The 22,678-nt window shown below is 38.5% G+C and overlaps 2 protein-coding genes across 3 annotated transcripts; both read left to right on the top strand.

Moving 5' to 3' along the window:
* Nucleotides 1-340: 340 nt before the first annotated feature.
* LOC132973078 (ATP synthase F(0) complex subunit C3, mitochondrial-like) lies at nucleotides 341-3,176 on the top strand. Of its 2 annotated transcripts, none has more exons than XM_061036298.1 (5): nucleotides 341-457; nucleotides 676-775; nucleotides 1,678-1,749; nucleotides 2,191-2,390; nucleotides 2,793-3,176. In XM_061036298.1, exons 2-5 carry the CDS (start codon nucleotides 737-739, stop codon nucleotides 2,905-2,907), a joined length of 426 nt encoding a protein of 141 aa, XP_060892281.1. In that variant the 5' UTR covers nucleotides 341-457; nucleotides 676-736; the 3' UTR covers nucleotides 2,908-3,176. The 2 variants fall into 2 exon arrangements, with proteins under 2 accessions (XP_060892281.1, XP_060892290.1); XM_061036307.1 differs by having other exon boundaries at nucleotides 370-392.
* Nucleotides 3,177-4,191: 1,015 nt separating this feature from the next.
* On the top strand, nucleotides 4,192-9,432 carry nsun3 (NOP2/Sun RNA methyltransferase 3). The gene is made up of 6 exons (XM_061036285.1): nucleotides 4,192-4,378; nucleotides 5,489-5,592; nucleotides 5,680-6,182; nucleotides 6,603-6,757; nucleotides 7,685-7,806; nucleotides 8,108-9,432. The coding sequence occupies exons 1-6, from the start codon at nucleotides 4,208-4,210 to the stop codon at nucleotides 8,442-8,444; spliced, it is 1,392 nt and encodes a 463-aa protein (XP_060892268.1). The 5' UTR covers nucleotides 4,192-4,207; the 3' UTR covers nucleotides 8,445-9,432.
* Nucleotides 9,433-22,678: the final 13,246 nt, after the last annotated feature.

Genomic DNA, 22,678 nt, shown 5'->3' with positions numbered 1-22,678 from the left:
AACATTTAAAATGATGTCACCCTCTGATGGTCTTAATGATAAATATAAGTCCATGTATAGAATAAATGCAGAACAGGCACTGGCATATCAAAGCTGTTACTACTAGGCGTTTTAAATACGGTAAGTTACTTTTTAAAGACAAAACTTTTTCTTTACTTCTTTAAACTGAGACCTACGTTATGTGAAATGTATAGCTAAAAGTCAATTTGAATCCCTTCTATTGAGGATTAAACTTGCTGTACTGGCATGAAGGACACTTTAAACGGGGTAGTTGCTCCCTCTCATGGTTGTATAAAGAACACCCGCGTCATAACACCGGAAGTCAACCCTTAAGAGTGATATTGCGCATGCGCTTGTCTCTCGTGTCTTCGACCTCTACTTACTTCAAACCGGTGAGAGCTAACCTCCTCTATCACAAACTGTGTTTGAGTCACATAAATAATTGTGACAATTCGGTGTAAGTACTTGCTTTTGTAGCATTATGGAGCACTGCACTGCTCAGGTCCTTTTGAATTTTAAACCAGCTTGTTTTAGCGACATTGTTCGGTGTGTTGCTAATCTTGACCTTACTTATGTTCTGTATGCACAATTTGTACTTTCTTAACTAGCAAAATAGCAAGACCTTTATAAAACTGTGACTTATTGTTGTTGTGTTTCATGTGTTGTTTTCTACAGACAGCGGACCTTTAATCAACGTCAGCACCTTTGATTGACCTGACCACCACGTCCCTTCATAATGTATGCCTGTGCTAAGTTCGTCTCCACGCCCTCTCTGGTGAGCCTACACGAATGAATGGGGACATTTACAGTACATTTAGTTTGAGTAATTACACAGTTTGATATTGGTCGTAGTCTGCCGAAAGCTTACAGTTTGTGGTCAGGGCTAAACGTGTAGCCTGCTAACACTGAAGGATGTAAAGTTAGCCGTCTTTGACTCATTGCTAAAGTCAGTCAGTGTGCACACCTGCAAGGGCGTCCCTGTTTTCAACATAATCTACCTTAAACTTCAATTTAAAGTTATTTGAGAAGCAGACATATTGTACATAGAGCTGTTTAAATGCAGAATACAAATAAATATTATTATGTTTTATAGTACTGCGCTATTATCTTATATCATCCTCTTTAGCCTTGTACATATTAGTCTTTGCTTTTTTGTTTATTGTTGATATTTAATATTATACCTTCCTACAAAGAGAGCACAGTTTACCAAAGTAAAATTCCTTGTGTGTTTAAGCATACCTGGCCAATAAAGATGATTCTGATTCTGATTTACTCAAGATATAAGATTTTAAGATTTTACTTTTTATTGATCCCTGCAAGGGGGAAATTTCAGTTTTTACACTCTGTAGTCATGCAACACACACACAGGCTGAAGTATATACACACATGCACACAAACAGGATCCTATGGACATGCACTAAGGGAGAGATGTCAGAGTGACGGAGCGGCCCACAGTGGGCGCTCCTGAGCTGGTGGTGGGGAGGGGGTTTGGTGCCTTGCTCAAGGGCACCTCGGCAGTGCTCTCTCCACTGAAATTAATTTACCATTGTTTACTATAAGCAGAATGTCACTGTTGGATAAACTCACATGCTGTATGGATGCTCTCTTTGCTGAATTGATGTATCTCACACACTTTATCTTAACTAAATTTCCTTTTCTTTTCTTTTCGTGATACAGGTCCGTGCCGGTTCTCGGGCTCTGTACAGACCACTCTCTGCAGCAGTAGTCTCTGATGCCAGGAAAGCAGAAGTAAGCTTTTATTTGTACCCGCAATTGCAAAGACATACAGTGTTACATCAACACAAAACGAAAATACCTCATAGCTGTTTAAGCAATCCAGGTAAATAATGCAGTGTAAGGACCTTAAACTGCATTGTTGTGGATAAAACCTCAGCAGCTAGGGAAGTTACAACTGACTCCCATTGACATGCAACACTCGTCAATGGGATCGATCCTGCTGCTATTTTGTGATGATTGTCTTCCAGTGAAAAGTCACTGTTTACATTTTAGTGTGAATTAAGTTATAAAGAGTTGTGGTGAATCTGGTATTTAGAAAACTACTAGAGCACACAATAAAGACTACTTAGCTCATTACTTTAAGACATCTTTCCATATAGAAGAAAATATGTCACAATGTGATGCTGTACTATGTTGTCTTTTTACTCACCTCCCTTAATTTTTGTATTTTAGACTGCTTCACTCCTGGCACCACAGAGTGCTGTAGCCTCCCAGCAGCAGGTGGCGGTGAGGGCTTTTCAGACAAGCGCTGTAAGCCGTGACATCGACACTGCTGCAAAGTTCATCGGAGCAGGAGCTGCTACTGTGGGAGTGGCTGGATCTGGAGCTGGAATTGGAACGGTGTTCGGCAGTCTCATTATTGGATATGCCAGGTTAGTTGTACTGATCATCTGTTACTTTCAGACATTTCAACCCAGGTTAAAAAAGTTGTCGTACATGTTGATTAGTTGATATAATTTTTAAAGTAAGTAATTCATAGCTGTCACTATTTAACTACGGCATTTTGAATATTAAAATGGCCAAGAAACTAATCTAACTTTAAGTGATAAGATGATAATGTTTTGGATATTAAACTGATCAAAATCAATAACAAACTTTATCAAGGCGTTTTGCTGCCTTAAAAGTATTGACGGAATTCATTGTTTAAGTTTGAAATCCTTCCTGGGGGACCTTGGAAGACAGTGTGACTTTGTGTTTACAGCAGTGTCTTAGAAGTTGTACTTTTGGCACTTAGTACCTCCAGTTTTCTCAGCTGCCCGTCTCTTTCTCAACAGGAACCCGTCTCTGAAGCAGCAGCTGTTCTCCTACGCAATCTTGGGCTTCGCTCTGTCTGAAGCTATGGGTCTCTTCTGTCTGATGGTTGCATTCCTTATTCTGTTTGCCATGTAAACCAGGCAGGCCTTTTCAAAAGAAAGATCTATGAAGAGACACAGTAATAAGCATTAGCAGTCTGAGATGTCTTTGAATGGTAGGGTAATGTCAACTTGTTGTGGTGCTTATTCTTGTTCATTGGAATCTCAAAAGATTGTGAACCCACAGATTTATGGAACTCTGGCAAAACCATTTCATTTTAAATGATGTTTTTGCCATTACATTGTATATTTAATCAAAGGTTTTTGTTAACAAATATTCAACCAATAAAAAAAGTAAAATGTTAATTCTCCTTTTGTGTGTTTGTTTTTTTGTTAAGGTTTGGGTTATATTCATTTGTTGATTTAGATTCTAAGAGGCAGTGTTTCTTCTGGTAACAACACTAAAAGACCCTAAAGGATTCTGTTTCTTGGATGCTTGTATCAACATCACAGGCTTGAGAGACACAAGTAAAACCCAGAAAGTTTCACGTTTAAATGTAGAAAAGTGAGGCCATGCACAAACTGGCTCAAAGCACATATCAGTAACACATACACTTTAATTGCTTTATAGGATAATAAAAACTTGGAGACTCATCTGTAAGAAGATTGCATATTTAATTGTGAAATATATCATAACAAAACCAACAACACAGTGTGCTCATTATAAGATAAGATAATCCTTTATTTATCCCACAACAGGGAAATTTACAGTGTTACAGCAGCAAACAGCAAAGATTGCAAACAAAAAGTGAACACAGTACAATTTAAATAAAAAACTAAAATTAAGAATGTACAAAGAAAATAGATTTAAAAAATAAAATGATTAAGTCAACTCAGTGCTGCCTCACAGTGGTATTAATCTTTGGATAAATCAAGTTAAACATTGCCTGCAGGTGAACACCGGTGGTTTTATAAATTTGGTTTCTGTTTGTGCATACGCTTCAGGCATGGGTTCTATACACATTACCCCAAAAGGTTCTTATCTTTTCTTTATTTTTGTGGAGAAATTATCCCACTGGACGGCCAAAAGGAGAACGATTTTGATTCCAACTAAAATGTAATCTTCAGGTAAGATAATAACAGACGAAGCTTAAAACCAAGCCTTACAAAGCCTGGATGTATGTTCATTTTTTTTTTCTGGCCTTATAAATGTGTTCGTTTATTAAATTTTAACGAAGTTAAAGTAATCGTCCCAATGTTGCGATTGCGACACTTAAAGAAGGTGGAACTTAGAAATTACAGCGTTTCGGTGGGACGGATTTAAGTGACGCACATAACACCGGCGTGTGAAATAAATGTAATGACACATTTCTAAAGGTTTTAAAAAAGCGATATCAATGACCTTGATACTAGAATCATTTAACAGTACGCGGATGTTAATTTACCATCAGTTTAAAAAGTTTCTTCCCTCACCTCCGTGGAGACTTTGGTCGTGCAGCGTTCACTGTCACACGGTTTCCGAGGTTGTTTTACAACTCAGCGACCACAAAGGACCCTCCAATAACCAGGTAAACAAACATTTGGGGATGCTTGATATTGTGTATTTTTTTCTCCGTGTCTAGTATTGATGGCAGTCGCTCTAGCGTGTCATATTGTTGTGTTCAATGTCACATTTAATTTAAAGTAGGTCCATAAACCTCAGTTTAAGATATTTTCACCAGATAAGGAAGAATGGCAAGATTTTGCTGCCAAATCTTGCTACTTCAGATGTTTATAATTTAATGATGAAGAAGACTGGATGATATGCATCAAAGATCTGCACACTGTGTGGCTTTATATCATATCATCAACCCCACAGTCAGTAAAACATCAAAGTAATGTGAATGCTGAACTCTTTATGCGTTACATAAACGCCCACTGGACTTTAAAAATGTATCTTATATGCAATCTGTGAGTAGTAACCATGGTAACACACACTAAGATTTTTTATTTTATTTCTGATAGTCCACTGCACAGCTCCTACATTGCACCTTTTGTACATTTTGTGTTTTTTATGTTAGTTCTGCTTTATTTCCCTGTTAATTGTTTAGCACCAATACACCAAGTCAAATTCCTTGTATGTGTAAATGTACTTGGCAATAAACCCCGATTCTGATTCTGATTCTGATTCTGATTCTGATAATGTAAGTTGTATGAGTGTGGCTGCTCACAACACATACCAATACTATACAATATTTCCTCATCCAGTAATCCGGAGTTACACTACAGACACATTTTGTTCACTTACACCATTGCAGACAGTTGAGTTTTTTACTCTGGGATTACTATTGTGTATCTAGAAAATTATCCCTATGTAGTTACTTCATGTCAAATAATCTGATATGATTTGTGGTGCTGTCAATTACATTTAGCCACTAAAGGTATATAATCAAATTTATTAGCAGTTATTCACTTTACACAGATTTGGCAATTAATATCCACCAGGGGTAGTGATTGTACAAGATAATTGACAGCAGCGTATTGTGTAATGAGTTCAAAACCTTAATAGAGCGGCAATTCACTTTAAACTATAGTATGTTTTCCCCTGTAAAACAAACTAAAGTGCTATTAAAGTTTACTTTAAGGAGTATTTGTAAGTTTTTGTCCCTCTAGATTTTCACTACAGTCTCTTTGAACAGGTAATAAAAAGACGCAGAAAAGAAAGACCTTCATGTCCATCAGTACTGGACCGCTTTGACGAGCAGTACAGTCAAGAACTTGGCGACTTGTGGGCATCTTCTAGGTACATTTTATTTCTGTAATAATTAGTTGTGTATACACAAAACCGTGTTTTTAGCCTTCCTTCATTGGGATTGCTTTTCTCCTACAGAGCAGTGCTCCTGGACCCTCACTCGTGGCAGTATGGAGTCATGCTCAACCGCTTCAGTGCTGTGACAGACATCACACAGATTCTCCAGTCACAGGGCTTTTCCTCATTGCTGCTGCAAACACATGTCTCCAGGGTGATTTCTAATGCCCCCCCAATAGCTTCAAATACTAAATACAAAGCAGGAAATGAGTCTCTGCTGCCAACCACCTACGTCTCCAAGTGCCCTCGTGATGACGGCACCACTAATGCATTCAGTCAGGAACTTCAATTGGAGTCGTCACTCAGTTTGTCCCGTCCTTCTCTACAATGTTACATCCACCCATATCCACTATGGTTTCCCTCTCAGGCCCACAGGCCTGGCCAACTGAAGCAATACTACCTCCTTAATGCTGCCTCCTTACTCCCAGTGCTGGCTCTGCATGTCAGAGATGGGGAAAAGGTTTTGGATCTTTGCTCTGCCCCCGGGGGCAAAGCCATAGCCATGATGCAGTGTGCCAAACCAGGTAAATCAAAGGACATAGCTCATTTATATTTGATTTTATTATTATTATTATTATTATTATTATTATTATTATTATTATGTATTAAAATAAAAATTGTGCATATGTTCAGTATTTAAAATGGGGTAGTAAGTGATAAAAGAAGGCTGATTTACATAGTGATGAGAATACATCGATTTAAAGCTTTTTGATTTAATGTTAAGTATTGAAATCAGACATTTATAATACTCAATATTAAAGTTTGATAAATCCATAAAGTCAAATATGAGGTTATACCTAATTAGAGTTATAAAAGGGATGTTACACAATTTCTGTCAGGATGGGGAAAAAGGACTTCATCACTAAAACATGTTGTGTCATTTTGTTCAGCTTAGTTTTGCATGAATAAGTTGTGATGTATTCATTTTCTGTGATATGTTCCAGCACTTCTTTGCTGTAATGAACCGGACCCTCACAGAAGGGACTGGCTGAGCAGAACCCTGGAGTCTTTTCTGCCCCACTCACTGAACACCAGAGTGATTGTGTCTGCACAGGATGGACGCTATTTTGGGCAACACGAAGCAGGAACATATGACAAGGTGGGGCGAGACATGTTTATGACGGCATGTTAGTAAATCTTGCAGCGACATTGAAGTGTCACACTTCATTTTCAAGGTCATGCTTAGAAATGAATGAACAGCCTTTCAACAGACGCTAATAAGCTCAGAGGGAACTAAGAAAACTGTTCATCAAAAATGAAACAAAGAAGAGGAAATATGGGTTGGAGGAATCAAAGAACTCAAAGTGAGTGATAACAGCAAAATATACAAAATATAAAGTACAGTCTCTAGAGTAAGTCAGAGTGAACAAAGATCGAGAAGCAAGGAGTAGCACAAGCAGACTGCACAGATTGAAGCTGTTTAGTGGTAGTGATATTGCTCATTAAAGACTGGACACATTTTCTGGGAATATTCTCTATTGTTTCTCAGGTTATTGTCTAATGCAAACCATTTTGTTAAGATGGAAAAAGTGCATTTAGGAGACATTTTTCTTCAACCTGACTGGACTGTATTTTATTTCCTTTTTAATGCAGGTGTTGTGGGGGAAATATTACAGAGACTTGCATTATTTTACAGACCTCCTGCATGAATCTTTTGTTCTACTTTTACCTTTTTATTTATTTAAATATTCTCGCTTGCTCCTTCTCTTTCACTTTTTAATTTTTTACTTGAGAGTTATTTTGGGGCTTTTATGCCTTTTATTTGGATAGGAAAGTGTATAGATTCGGAAACCAGGGGGAGAAAGGGGTTTGGCCGGGTAATGACATGCAGGAAAGGAGCTTAAGGTCGTAACTGAACCCAGGCCGCATGCTTCAAGGACAACAGCCTCTTTGTACATAGGGGCCTGGAATCTAACTGCAAGGCCAACTGGCGTCCCCTCTTTCGCTCTTTGACCCTTCTTTCTCTTACTGACATTACACCATTGACCCCCTCAGACTCACAATTCATGCTCTCCTTCTGTTTCAGGTTTTAGTTGATGCTCCGTGCTCAAATGACAGGAGCTGGTTGTATTCTAGCAGCAGCCAGCAGGGGGAACAGAGGCTAAAGGAAAGATCCATGCTGCCTGCGCTCCAGGCTCAGCTGCTAAGGTAAACACTTTCTGAAAAAGGACGATTAAACACTTTATTTTAAAGAGCAATTATATTAAATTGTTTGGCAGTTATTTCTGGGGAAGACCTCCTTAACATTGCTTATGGAAACTGCATTGCATATTGTCAACAGCTACACTATTAAATGTGTTGAGAGGAGATGACATGTTAATGTCAGATATATACAGTATAGAAATATATATTGGTGTACAACTTAATATAATTCTTCTATGCAGCAGAGTTTGAAATGGTAATTTTTGTCCCTTGTTATGATGTGCATTGTTTTTTCTCCTCCCCGCAGGTCTGCAATGTCAGCTGTGCGTCCAGGAGGCGTTGTGGTCTATTCAACCTGCACACTGTCCAGCTCTGAGAACTTTGCTGTTGTCGAGACAGTGCTGAATGATTGTCCTGAGGCTGAACTTGAAGACCTTTGGGAGGAGATTGCCATTCCTTTATCTAAATACTTTACATTTAGTCCTGCTCACCCAGATCATGGACAGACACTTCACAAGCCCCCCCTGCAGCCACAGAACAGTACTTTGTCTTCTTATCAACACAGACTCGGTATTTTAGTGGTGCCTCAGCCCGGCAAGACCTGGGGACCCATGTTTTTGTCTCGGATTAGAAGGAGAAAATAGCGTGTGTCCTCCTGTGCAGAGAAGATATTTTTGGTACAAATGGATGTAAACATACACATTTTTGTTTGTACTGCTGTTGTTACCTCTGGGTTCACCTCGTGGGACTGGATTGCAACTCACTCACACAACCAGAAACAGTAAACTCTCCAGCGCCAGCTTGAAATGCTTATAGAGGGAGCAATGAACAGCAGCAGTACTTTAGGAAGGCAGATAAACATGTAGGTGTTGCTAAACAGGCAAAAATGGTCAACAGTTTTACTTCTTGCGCGTCTACATGACAATAAGTGATGAAGCTCCAGCTTTAAATGTAACTGCAGCTCTTCTTAGTGTGAGTGTAGCAAGATAGTGCTACATTTAAAATGTGTACTAGCATACTCAAAATAACAGAACATTGCTCCAATCATCCATACCTAGCTCCAATATGACAGTGTGGAAGGACTCTCTTGAACCTAAAGAGAACAATCACCTGAACCTGCACTAAGTTCAGCTCACTGTTGAGCTCACACTTTGCTCTCATAGCAACATTTTCGAGCAGCAGCAGGCAAATGTTTACACTGGGAAACTATCAGCAACTAAGCCTAATGTCTTCCTCAGCAGTTGGTAGAGACTAGAAACAAAATAAAAAGAGAGTGAATATTGTTCTCACACATGCCAGCTGCACATAAAAAACAGAACTCCAAATAAATGATAGTGTTGTTCCAAACTGTTCATAACAAATCAACTTAATCTGATGATGTGTGGTCACAACTTTTCTCAGCTGGCAAGAAATGATCAGTAATTTCAGCAGTATTTTTTTTTTTTGTGAGCACCAGACTTGATTCAAATTATTGTTTATTTATTTTATTTATCTTTTATTGGGTTGGGCAACTATGGAAACTGCTCACACAGCAGAACTACAAATACAGGGTATTGATAAAAGCCATTTTTATATTGCTTCACATACATAACACTGTCCACTTTGTATAATAAAATTGATAACACCCCAAGACTGCAATAGTCCGTGATATATGATGATATCATTAATAATTCAGCCAGAGTTTATTCTATGAGGAGTGAAAGCTTATGCTGTGAGGGTAGGCTTCTAAATACTCTTTGAGCGGTTGTTAGAGAATGAGAGATGACATTAAAAGACCACCACGGACGCTCTGTCAGAATCTCCTCCTCTCAGGCCTTAAGTCAGTGAATCAGGTTGTGTTCATTAAATTTTGATAGCTTCTTGACATGCAGTCATCACTGAATTTTTAAAAAGTTTCTATCTCTAGCCTCATGACTGATAAGTTTATTAGCGAATATTTGTTTTAAATTATTTAAAGCGCCATAACTTTATCGCAAATGTATTCAGACTTGACGTACTCAACAGGAGGCTCAAAGTGTCCTGACTTGAGAGATTAGTTTAATAAGAGGGATATGATAACGTTAACGCCGTTTCTCGTTCTTCATTCCTGTTATTCCCTTTCTGGATTGTCTAACTCTGAGTTAATTGGGCTGTAAGTGTCAGAAATATGTCACCAGACCTCCTTTCAGTTTAGGGCTGGTTAAAAATATCGATTCATCAATGCATTGCAATTCTTATTTTCCCAATTCAATATTGATATATTATATTTTTTTAGTTGTAATGACGCCCCTCTCCACTGGGGGCACTGTGAGTGCTGTGAATTCAGGTCAGGCACAATTGTGCACTTTAAATATATTTTTTGTCCTAAGCCATTACAGCACTGTTATGTTTATGTTTATTAAAGAATAATGCAACGATAAAATACATTTCTGAGTCGGTTTGTTCTAAACCTATGCAAACAATGCACACATAATTATTTCAAAAAATATCAGAAGGCACTGTGATGAGTTATCTGGGTATTCCTGTCATCTGTTTGTTTTATTAAATCGATATAAAATCAAAATAATTGAAATGGTATTGAATTGTGAGGTTGTTGACAATACCCAGCTCTACTTCAGTTTGATCGAGACGGCAGTATCATCTCTCATGACGGTTGGGTGGACTGTTAGTATGTCATTCTTCAGTGAAAAGTTTTTCATCAGGCTGTGATTGCTCAGAATAGAGGCAGAGGATGTTTTGAGTGTAACTGTGGACAATAATGCAGCAAAAGCAATACATTTTTTTTGAACCTTTTGAACCTAACAGAGTGACAAAGTATGTTGTTGCAAAAGCAGTTATGTGTGAAAACTCTTATCCAGTGTTTCTGAGGAAGCCGGTGAGACACTGTCAAAGATGAGATTGATGAAATAGGAACGGTACAAGAGCCTCACACAGGTATCCCACAACAACCCTGTGTGTGTCATAGACACAAGCAATATTTGGTGAATATCTATCCCTATTTTTATTGGCTGTCCTACTTTAACTCCACTTCTGCATGTCTCTGAAAAGTAGCCTCGGCCTCTGATACGAGTGCATCATTAAACAAACAGAACTTCAAAAGTAGCAAGATGTAGTGATGAAGTGGGGCTTCATTGGGGTTAACCATGTTGCTGACCTTTGTGTGAACTCTGGTTTGTTGATGTTCCCCCCATATTGCAGAGTTTCCTCAGGGGGAGAATCTCTAAGCAGCTTTTCCTGCACTTCAAAGGCAGGGAATGTAGGCCTGCTTTGCATAATCAGGTGGGGAACAGCTTTTTGCCAGAGAGGCAGGAATTAATTTGTGCCACCGCCAGATGTAATCATTAAAACTCCAGTCATCGACAATAAAGGGGGAGGAGGATGAGGAAATGGAGGAGGAATTTTAGAACAGTAGCTGGAATGAGAAAGGGATGCAGAGCATAGGATGGTCCTGAATGCCAGAGGACTGTCTAGCTAAGTAGGCTAATCTGGCCTGAGCTCTGAGCCAGAATTCAATTTTTATCAGTCTGGTAACATTCAGCTCTGTCACTGTGTGTTTGGACATGTTGGCATGAGTTTAATCCTTACTTCCTACTCCTTTATTTGACATGTTCAATTTGAGTAGCATAGAAAATGATGAAAGGATTTGTAAAACCACAGATTTTAGGGGGGGGGGGGCAGCTTTATATGTCAGCCATACCGAAAAGCCTGTTTGAATTATGTGTAGGTTTAAAAGCTCTACTCGCTGCCTGTAAATGTAGGACTGTATATGGTTCACTTTCACTGCTCTCATTAACCCCAAGTTCCCAGCAGCACGCAGCTGTTTTCAGCGAAATAAGCTCTAAAACCCACTCAGCATCAAGCAGCAGACACAAAAAGTGAGTCATTACTTGTGAATAATTCTTAATATTTCAGTGTACATTTCTGTCTGCCTTTATTATACACATTATGATAACTGACAAACAGAGTACTTTATAGGAAATCACAGATTTTTAAATACAATTAATTCATGTGTAGCTAAACCCTACTCAAACTGATATTTCCCACGTGTTAAAAATGTTTGGCTCAAAGCATTTGACACTGAATGAGGTGGACGGTTGACAAGTGGGTGTATAGATTTAGTACCTTTTGGGGTATCCATCATTCATTTCAAACGTCATCGTTTGTCAATATTCCATCAGTGGGAGTGAGTAACCAGGACTGCTACTCTTGATTGATTGCACCACTACGGATCTCTGAGGGAAAAAGTCTGCAAAGCACACAAAAACATGAATTTTCATGTTTGAAACTTTTTGCCTAGAATGAATTATGAACAAGTCTGCCAAGAAAACCTGTAGTGGAAGGTAAAGATCCCTAAAAGAGATATTATGGACAAGGAATGGGCCTTAGGAGTAGAACACACCTGGGATTCGATCCCCCCCAATTTTTTATTTTATTTGCTTTTGCTACTCAAGTCATCATTTTGCCACCTCTGGCAAGATATGATATACAAGCAGCAAACTTGAAACCAGCACCTGTGACAGCTCAGAGAAAACCCAGAACATCTTAATTTGAAGTCTACGTGTTTCAGATGCATTACATAACTGCAGAATGAGTTTTTATTTAAGAACTCACAGAATTAAATTTCTTATTATGTCTTCTATGGCTTGGGGAGACATCAGGTACCATCAATGTCAGTGCACACAGACAACGCCAGAGGAAAATGAATGTGACAGGAGTTAGAAACTGAAAGAACGTCAAGATAAAGGAGGGGAGCACAGACATCTTTATCCTTTCATGTGCCGTTTGTTTGTCACACACTCAGGCTCGAAATGCAAGTGAAACTAAAGCAAAGACAAGTAAAAGTGTTTTTGGTCTCATTTTAAGGTTTACCTTTGTGGGCAGTAAATTATGTTTGAAGATTCCAGCAAAACAACAAAAAGTTAAAAAAGAATTTAAAGCTGTCTTGTCTATCATAACTTGGTAAAAACTGCAACAGAAGTTTTCAGATTCTTCAAAACAGTTTTTGAAGTCAAAAGGGTCTATTGGGCAAAAGAAATAAACTTTTTCAGACTCTCTGCAGTTAGACCAAGCAGAGATGTGTTGTTCTTGGTTGTTCCTCCTGAAGTCCTTTGTGAGCCCCAGCAGCTGCAGCGAAGGAGACATCCATAAATGCTGCACTGGAAGACAAAGCACAGGCTCAACAGACTGAAGGCAGGACAGATTACCTCTGCCCGGACATTCATTCATCCTTTGAGGGAAAGACAGAATTGATTGGGAGGTATAAAACTAAAGCCTTGGACAGTCCAAAAGCCAAATGGAATTTACGAGGGAACTACCAGGTCCTTTCAGTTTTAAGTATGACATAATCATCTTTCCACAAATGGAATGCAAATTGAAACAGCGTATCAGTAAAAATGGGCATGAATTATCCAATTTCAGGGTGTAAGTTTATACAAAGGACTGCTTGAACCATAACTTATCCAACATTGGTTCAAATCTTTTTAATATGTGAAAGTAGTCTGAGAATCACGGTACGTTCTTCCCCTTGGCAATCAGTGACTCACAAGAAGAACCTGATGACCTGAAGCCTAACAGTCTTGAGTGGACAACTGTTTTCTATACGAGCTTTGCAGATCCCTGCACCTTGTACGCAGGTGTAGTTATACAAGAATTTTTGAGTCGTTGACTTCTACTGTTTAATAAAGTAGAAAGTTAATGAATTTGTATTTTTCTGGTAGGTAGGCTGATTCAATATTTCTGTATGATGGGAACAGTTAGATTATGCTTCCCTTTTCCAATGTGAAGTCCATCATTTAGTAATCTAGCAATTTTCATTTATTGAACTTGTGGTCTGCATTTGATGGTTATTTTTTTTCTTTTCAATTCCTCATGATCTGCCAGGTTAGGATCTTTCCGACAGAAAAGTATAAAACTTAAACCTGCAGACCTGCACACATGAAGATCAGTCAAATTTTGCTAAAAAAAAAACATGGTCCTAGAGACTTGACATGACTGCTGTGATTACTGACCCCCTGAAGACATAATGCAACTAAAGTCTTGACAGCAACGGAATTTGAGTCTCAAGAAAAATGGAGAAAAGGGCCAACTTAGTCAGCCAGAGAAACGTGCTGCTGGGAGTGATATTTTCTTTAAGAATTGTTTTGCACTTTGTCTCAAGAAACCTCACCTGGGCTTACATGTAACATGACTTGAGGCTTGACATGGACTTACCTTCAAGACTTCAAATAGTCAACTGAACTCTCCAGCTCTATTTGTTGCCTTTGTGGGAAGGTGAAAATCTTCTGCTTTCAGAGTTATAATGACGTCCCACAAATGTAATATGAAAATGAAAAATGATCCTTGTGGCTTTTTTTGTTTATTTACTTATAGATCTGCCAATGGGTTCGAGTAAGTCATAAATAACTTACAAAAACATTGCGCTCAATATAGGCTGTGCATTCACAAGTCCACCTTCTACCTTCCCTCTCTCGCTCTCTGTAACACGCCCACAGCTTTATCATTCCTCGTAAGTTCACAGAATTGGTTAGAGGCACATAAATGTCTTGATTAAATTGTTTTCTTTTATTCTATTTTTTTGCGTCTCCAAAATGCCTCATTGTTCTGAGGATTTCTCTGCAGCAGGCTCATCTGTGTTTCAGTAGCCGACCTCTTCAGCACCACGGACAGCACACAGACAGGTCGATGGCCGGGACCCTGAGAGGCTAAAAAGTATCTGTTCTCATTCTCTTAAAAACATTCAGTTCAAGATCGCTTAGGGTGGGTGAAGGCCTTAAAACCCCTGACCCACTTTTTTTAATTTGTGGGAAATTTATTACGTTTTAAAACAATAAACTAATAAAGCTGCAGATCTGTTTGTGGTCTATTACGTTTGTGTTGTCATTACGTTGGCAGGTGTTGCATCCTATATAAAACTGATTTGACCCCTGCTGTACATGTGCCTATTAATAACATGTTCATCCAGATAAGGTACACCCAGAGTGAAATGGCCCATCTCAATTTTTTCTCCACTTCTGTTAAGCGTCCTTCAAACCTTGTTCAAGTGAACACTCCTGTACTGAAGGAAAAGCATGAATAATAGCTTATTCAACCAAAGGAATGAAGGTGGGAAAAATCAGCGATAGAAGGAGCTTATTAAAACGCATAGATTTCATACCAATACTTAGAGTTTAAAACTTAATTTTCTTCTCTTCAATTCAAAGGATCAAATGAGCGACACTTTGTCAAAGTAAGAGCGTAAATTCACAGCATGGTTTGAGGAAATTGATAAATAATGAAGCCTTCTTGGAGCCTCACTTTAAAAAGCTTAGATTGGATATTCTAAAGACTATTCATCACATTTTATGTAAGCAGCTAGTTATTCATAATATATGTATCATTCATATTCAGCCTGTCGTAGTGGAATGTACATAGCTGTAAAGTGCCATCTCTCATTTTTTTTCATCATTGATTTCTATTCCGATAAACTCGGGAACCCTGCTTTTGAAAATTTGCCACTCATAAAATTACACTGAGTACCTGTCCAACATCTGAGTATGCTCGTTTGATCCATCACAATGACGTGTTTCTTTTATGACAAAAAGATGGAAAAGTTTCTTGCTTTAGACTTTTCAAAGAGTTGAATCTTTAGCTTACATGCTTAATGACGTCATGCTAACATGCTCACAATGTCAATGCTAGTATGCTGAAATTAAAGATAGAAGAAGATCTCTTATCTGACAGCAACTGTGAGGAATTTGTCTTAGTGTAGCTTGGTGGCATGCTAACATTTGTGCCACGTCAACAAACACCAGTGTGCACTAATCAACTTGTTAATATGGAGCTTTGATTACATCTTAGTCCGGCTTGTTAGCATGCCATCATTTACTGCTAAGCTTTAGCCACAAAGTGCAGCTGAAGCTGAGAGGGATGTCTTGAGTTTTTCAAATGTTTCTTGAAAGTATTGGATAAACTGAAATGACAGTTAACCTAATCATTGGTGCAAAGTGGGTGCTGTATCAATTCCTTGATGAAACCATGTTCACTGCAGGCATATTTCCAATTAGCGCCATGACTCAGTAGTCAGGGTGCTGACCAGACAAGTTCAACGCCTGCCTTGTTTCAAGAGTTTCACAAGGCATACACAAGGTGACACGGAGGCCAATGCAGCACATATTCTGAAGTCAGCAATAAGGCAGGTGGCAGAAGGGAAATGTCTTCTATTTATCCTCCCTGTCGATTTTTTCTATACCTGCTTCCCTGTCCCTTCTGCGCTTTCAGAACTTGCTATTCTCTCTGTCTCCTTGTCGCTGGATGACTTTTTCTTACCCCCTCCTCTGAGTCTATGTATCTGGCTGTCTTCTCTACCCCCCTCCTCTCCCTCTCTCCCCCTCTCAGAGTCAGCCTTTGATCTTGCCAGCTCTAGCACAGAGGTAGACAGTGATGCTGTATGGCTTTTCTCTGCCTATTAATGTCTTAACTCTTGCTCTGCCTTTTGCAGGAGGTCTACTGAGACATCATTTCCCCACAACGCACGCTCTAATGACAGGTCTGGACACTCTTAATCACATATGGTGTGTGTGTGTGTGCCTGTGTGAAATAAGGTAAATTCAAATGAAGTAAGGAAGAGGCTAAAAATTCATATGAGCTGAAATAAATGTAGTGACAGCAATTACACATGCAGTGTCCTTATCAATGACAAACACACCAAACTGTGAAGCCTTGTTTGTGTCCATAGTTAATACACAGCATGCACTGGTCAGTTTTTGTGGCATAAGAAAAAATAAATAAGATATGATGAAGATAACTACATCGACTTGAAAAGCATTTAGGGGGCACAAACACAGCGAAATATTAGGAAATCTTCACCCTCAGAACAGGATCAAGTTAAAGAGTTGAAGATTCACCAAAACAGCAATGATGCTTTGCAGCCTAGACTGGCAGCATAGAACTTCATCCAAACAAAGACATTTAAATATAGAGCTGCATACTAATATGCACAGTTGTACCTTAAGCATCAATGTTTAGCTTTTTTTTACATCAACTAAAAATGATCTGCTGATAATGTATTCCAATGACAAGGACATGGAAAGTCATGAGAATACACCAGCCTGGCAACAGCAACATGTACGCCAACAGACTCACTAGCAGGTACCCCAATGCAAAGCATGAAGATGGAGGGGGGGGGGGGGGGGAAAGTGACGTAGTTTGTAATATCAGGATTTTACTCTAAAAATGTATTTTAGAAACAAATAGTAAAATGGCATATTATATTTTCCCGCAGTTAAAAATTAAGGTTTGTTATTTCAGATCTGACCAACAATTTTCCAAGGGGACAATAAAGTGTATTGAATCTTAATTTAAAAAATCTGAGATATTAATTACATTTTTAAAGCATCAATAAACTAAGATGAACTGGCAGCAATTTATTCGTGCAAATCTGCCCAAAAAATGAATGAAGTTTTAACGTAAATTCAAAATGCATAATGATCAAAACCCCACCATGTCTACACTTACATAACATAATGGTTTCAGTCTCGCTTTCATTTTCTGGAGGAACTGTTCTATACGATTGTATTTATTCAGCAAAACCCTGTATCCCATCTTTCTTATTATTTTACTTTCACCACGTTTTTTTAAGATTAAGATTCTAAAGAAATCATTTATTTAAAAAAAGCAGTTAGCAGTTGGCAGCGAGGATTGTGCAGACACACTCAGTAATGAGGATGAAACTTCATAATATTTTCTTGAAATTGCAATTGAACCAAACTCAACAGAGCTAAGCTTGCTTTCCTCTTAATTATCACTATGGGCCACTCTTCTGTCGCTCTTTCTTCTCTCCTCCAGTTCTCCTTCTCTGTGCTGTCTATTCATCTTACCGTTTTTTTTCCTGAAGTGATGGCTCAATTACCATTCCTCACACTCAGGCTTTCAAAAGCGGAGAAGGATTCCTTGACCAGTGAAAAAAATAGAAGGGAGACTTTTAATTTAGCCCATACACCCTCTCTCTGGCTGTCATAGTTCACTCAGCTCTGAAGAGAATTGTGACACCTGTAATTTAAGAGGAATCTGGGCCGGGGCTGAGCTTTGGATCGATTCAGTGAACTCAGTACTTAATGCCAAAGGAGGGTAAAAACTTCTGAATGAATGCATGAGGGAATCAATTAGTCATAAACTCTGCTTCCCATAAAAACTGATATGAACAGTGCAATATCATCTTATCTAGCTTTTATATTAAAGGATCTTATCAACTAGTTTCAACAATATGAAAAGACAGAAACTCATTTATCCCAAATCTTATTTCAATTCATCTATTTTCCACCGGCACATCTGTCTTCTGCTTCCCTTCATACCTCTATCTCCCCGTTTTTCTCTCCTCCCCCCCCTTAATCCCCTCTTACCCTAAGTGCTAGCTCCCAGCCCAGAGCCTCAGGGATCCACGACTTGATTGTGTTTTGATGTTCTTGTGAAACTTACAAGTGCACTCAGGACTCAAGACCCATAACATACATTTTCAAGACCGTTCACCCAGAGGAAAAGGGGCAGAGGAAGAAGGTTGGAAAAAGAAGAGTACTTACCATTTCCCACGTCAGCAGTGTACACACTGGAGATTATAAATGCATCACAAGTCCCTGCATTACTGTGTATTTGAATGAAGAAGTGACTTTGTGTAAATTGACCTAGAGTAATTTGTAAATGCCAGAATCCTTTATTTTCACACCCTGACTCATGGCAAAACTGCCCTGAAATGTTGCCCTGTAGAAATTTCCTCTTTTTTTCACCTACAGGCATTCCAATAGTTATCCACATCAAATCTGACCTATAAATGGATTAATCATTTCATCAATGATCAAACCAATTATTAGAGCCCCTTTGTCTTTCCAAATGTAGACAGACGTCCCTTTCCTTTGGGACTATATATTTAACTGCAGAACAGCCCTTTATTAAGTATCAGATCAGCTGTTTGGGACAGAAGTTATTAAAGAGACAGGACATAAAATAAATGAAATTATGGATGCATGGGATAACATCGGCTGACACTGGCCCTGATGACAGACATCAACCAATCGGAAAATATGTGGCATGAACCGATGCCAGCAGCAGATGTTTATCTGTTGTCTGATGAATGTGATGCTGGCGTAGTACACCTATGATTCAGGGAGTCACCTGTCAGTAAGGTATTGGATCTGGTTATATTGTCAGACTAAACAAATGAATGAAAAAACAATTATCTGTTGTTGTCTTTTCCTCCTGCTGATCTTTATAAACACTCCTTACTCTGAGAGTGAACACTATACAGCATGATGCTGAGGTGTTTACGTCTGTATTTTACTTTTTGAGTAGATCTTGTCTATGTGACAGATGGATGATAGCCAGAATATCAAAGCTGGAGTGAATGAGGCCCTTTTTTATCTTCCTGAAATCAATAAGTGCTTTTAGAAGGGTGTTTGGAAATTCAGTATACTGACTTTATATTTAATCAGTGTTCTAATAGAACTAATGCATTTTCAGGAATGAAGCTAAGCTGTACCATGAACCGTTTTAAATGTTAATAAAATTAGCATATATCAGTAATTGGAATGGTAAAGCAGCGGATTTGTTCATGTTTGTGTCTTCTTATTTCGTCTTGATTTCTTTTAATAAAACTCTGTAGGTTGAGAAACTGAATTGAACGTCTGTGTTCTATACAACAAAGTCGTCTGGATCTGCACGTGCATTGTTTTCCTGTTAACAAGTAGGGGGTGCTAATTGTTTTGGACAATAAGAAGATTCATGGCTGAACATTAACTGAATTACAGAATGTAGACCTGAAATTCACCCATGTTTTAGAGGATCATGTTACATGTACATGAGGACAAACATGAGGGAGTGGCTATTGGTGCACTGATAGGCAGACATTTTTATCACCAAAGTGTGCTACCTTGATCACGTGCATGACGATGATCTATACGCACCCAGGGCAACATTAACAGACCTTTGCTCATTTTTCTTTAGTCTCTCTTAGATTCATTTGTATTACTTCCAAACTGATGCATAAAAAATTAAGAAACGTCAGCCTACGTTTTAATTTGTTTCAGCAGAAATAAATCAACCAGCAAAGAAACATGAATGTCAAAGCCTCGGGGGCACCAACATTGGCGTGTGAAAACATAAACAGACAGTCTTTTGTGTTGTTGCTGCCTTGCCACATTCATTATGCACAGCTAGTTAAAATGAATAATGCAGGTGACTAAATGGTTCTACAGAAGTAGTTCAATTATCATCATGAATAATAGATTCATTATTAAAAGGTGCTTGGAGATTTTAGTCACACAGTGAGGCAGCATATAATCACCAGACGTGGCAGAATTTGGTGTTAAATAAGCTCCTATTCAGCACAACCTACCAATCAGAAAAACACACCAACTTATCTGTTTACAGGCAGATTGTCTGACTTTGATAGGAGTTAGGTAGGTACGTTTTTGGAGTTGTACATAAAATAACATCACACTTTTCCAAACCGATGCTCTTGCGTTCTTTACAGACAGAAGTACAGCTCAAATGCTTGGCAGCAAAATGCAACAAAACTGAAGAAAATGAGTCATCAGTGTGGCAAAAACAAGCTGTGAACACAAATGACAGGTTTACACTTATTATCATTCCCCAACTGTTCCTCAACTACTAATTAAATGGTCGCATAAAACTTTAATCTCCTTCCACCACTTTGTTCGCTATCTTTTCCCGGGCCATGCTGCGTCCACTTGCCTGTCCATCACCCATCTGCTAACATTAGAGGAGGGATCAATTATTAATGGGCTTTAAGTTCCAGCTGAAGCTTTAATAGATACACTTCAGCTTTTCACATCATCCATTCATCCATTTTGCATATCAGGCCTTCTTAGTGCAGTCAGTGTCAGGGATTCTATAGAGCCTTTCCCAGCAGGCATTTGGTAAAAAGCAGGGCAAACCAGCGTCAGACCACGGCTACATCAACTCTCCACTTTCAGCTGCATCCTAACATAACATCACTACAGCTACACCTGCTCATGGAGAGGTGAGGAGATGGAAGAAAGAACTTAACTTTTAAGAGAAACAAATCTGAACCAATTGAAGCTGTTTTTTTTTTTTTTGCATTACCATGTATAATTAGTCAAGTGAAATGCATAAAAGTACTTAATGAGATAGCATAATTTTATTCTACATTTGCATTTTGTGTAATTAACTGATAAAGCAGACTGATTTATAATAAAGCAGCATGACAAAGGTCAAAGTCTTAGAAATAAAGAAAGTACAAGAGAAGTGTAAGAAGTATTTCTCTTAATACGTTTAACAAATGGCAATCGGTCTATAAGAAATAAACTGTGACATAAAATGTCCTTTGAGAAAAAAGGTAATGCCTGTGAAAAAGTGCCATTTTTAAACCAGCTCTCATTGAGGCGTGCCAATATGCCTGACACTTGTTGAAGAGAATTTGAAGAGAAGTTGGGTTAATCATGTTAACTGAAAGGTAATGAGGTGGAAGATCTAGTGGAGGTGGAATAGCTGGCAAGAAGAAGAAAGAGTCAGCCAGTCAAATGAGGCTGTAACCTTTAATGTGATCAATGAGCCATGAAGCAGGATGACAGGTGAGAAGTTGCCAAAATTAGACTAGATATGGACAGAGATAAAGAGTGTGTTATGAGAGTGAAGTATAAATGCTTTTTCTTTTGGAGCCAGGTGGAAACAAGAAAAAGATTTCCCAGCCAATTTAACCAATCTGTGAGGCTGTATATGACACAGCTTATTGCTAGTGCCATCATTCAAGCATGTTAACAATTCTAATGCTAACATGCTGAAGTAACTAGTTAATGTCCATGTAATAGTGTCCACATTTCTTGACACCCTCTAAGATAAATATATCCAAAGTGAAGGTGGTAGCCCAATGAGCGTCATATTTGAGCTTATTTTGTTGATTTACACCAAACATTTCTTCTGTTAGCTTCTATCAGCTGAGACTTATTGCCAAAGTGAAAGCCTATCTCTCCTCTAATGATTTGGAGAGAGTAATAATTCTAAAATCTTGACTACACTATTGACATTTTTTGTATGTGGATTTGGACTAGACTAGAAAATATCCGCCAAATTAGCAGATCCATTGACTATCAGCTAATTTTATCACAGATATGCGCCCATATTACTATATTTGTCCACGAGTCAAATAGCATTTCATTTGTATCATCATATTTAACTACTAGTTCTCTTTCTGGCTGTCAAGAGCCGAGTGTGCTTTATGGATCACAACAAGCATCATGACCCTTCAGAGGGTCAAGCGGTGATGCACGTACATGCACCGTTACTCTCCAGTCCAGTGTCATCTTGTCTTCGTTAAACAGTATATCTTTTCCACAAGTGATAACTGCATTTGAGGGATCAATGCAATGCAAATGTATATATATATACATATCTACAGATCAATCATTGATATAAGAAAGATATCTGCCGATATATCAGCATCTGATTTTTTGTCTCCATTATCCATATCGGCCCCAAAAATCGCATATTGGTCGAGCCCTAGTTTGGATTAGTCTTGTCCAGCTGTTTCAAAATGCAGCTGCTCGCCTCCTAAAAGACAAATAAAAAGAGGGACCACATTACCCCTGTGCTACTTTCCCTTCAACGGCTTCCTGTTTGCTACAGGATTGAAATTGAAATTTTTGTTGTTTGCTTTTAAAGCAATGAATGGATTGACACCACCTTACTTAAGTGAACTACTCCATGTTCACACTCCAGCAAGAGCACTAAGGTCTAACCATCAGTTGCTCCTGGATGTGCCCAAAACAAGACTCAGAACAAGGGGCGATCAAGCTTTTTGCAGTAGCTGCCACCAATCTCCTCTCTTTGATATTCATTTCAAGATTAGAATGTTTTATCCCAACAGATTTTACTATTATTATATGAATGTTTT

This window comes from Labrus mixtus, chromosome 1 (assembly GCF_963584025.1).
Source record: "Labrus mixtus chromosome 1, fLabMix1.1, whole genome shotgun sequence".
NCBI lineage: Eukaryota > Metazoa > Chordata > Actinopteri > Labriformes > Labridae > Labrus > Labrus mixtus.
Note: the sequence above shows the minus strand (reverse complement) of the source record. Positions and strands in the feature narration are given on the sequence as shown.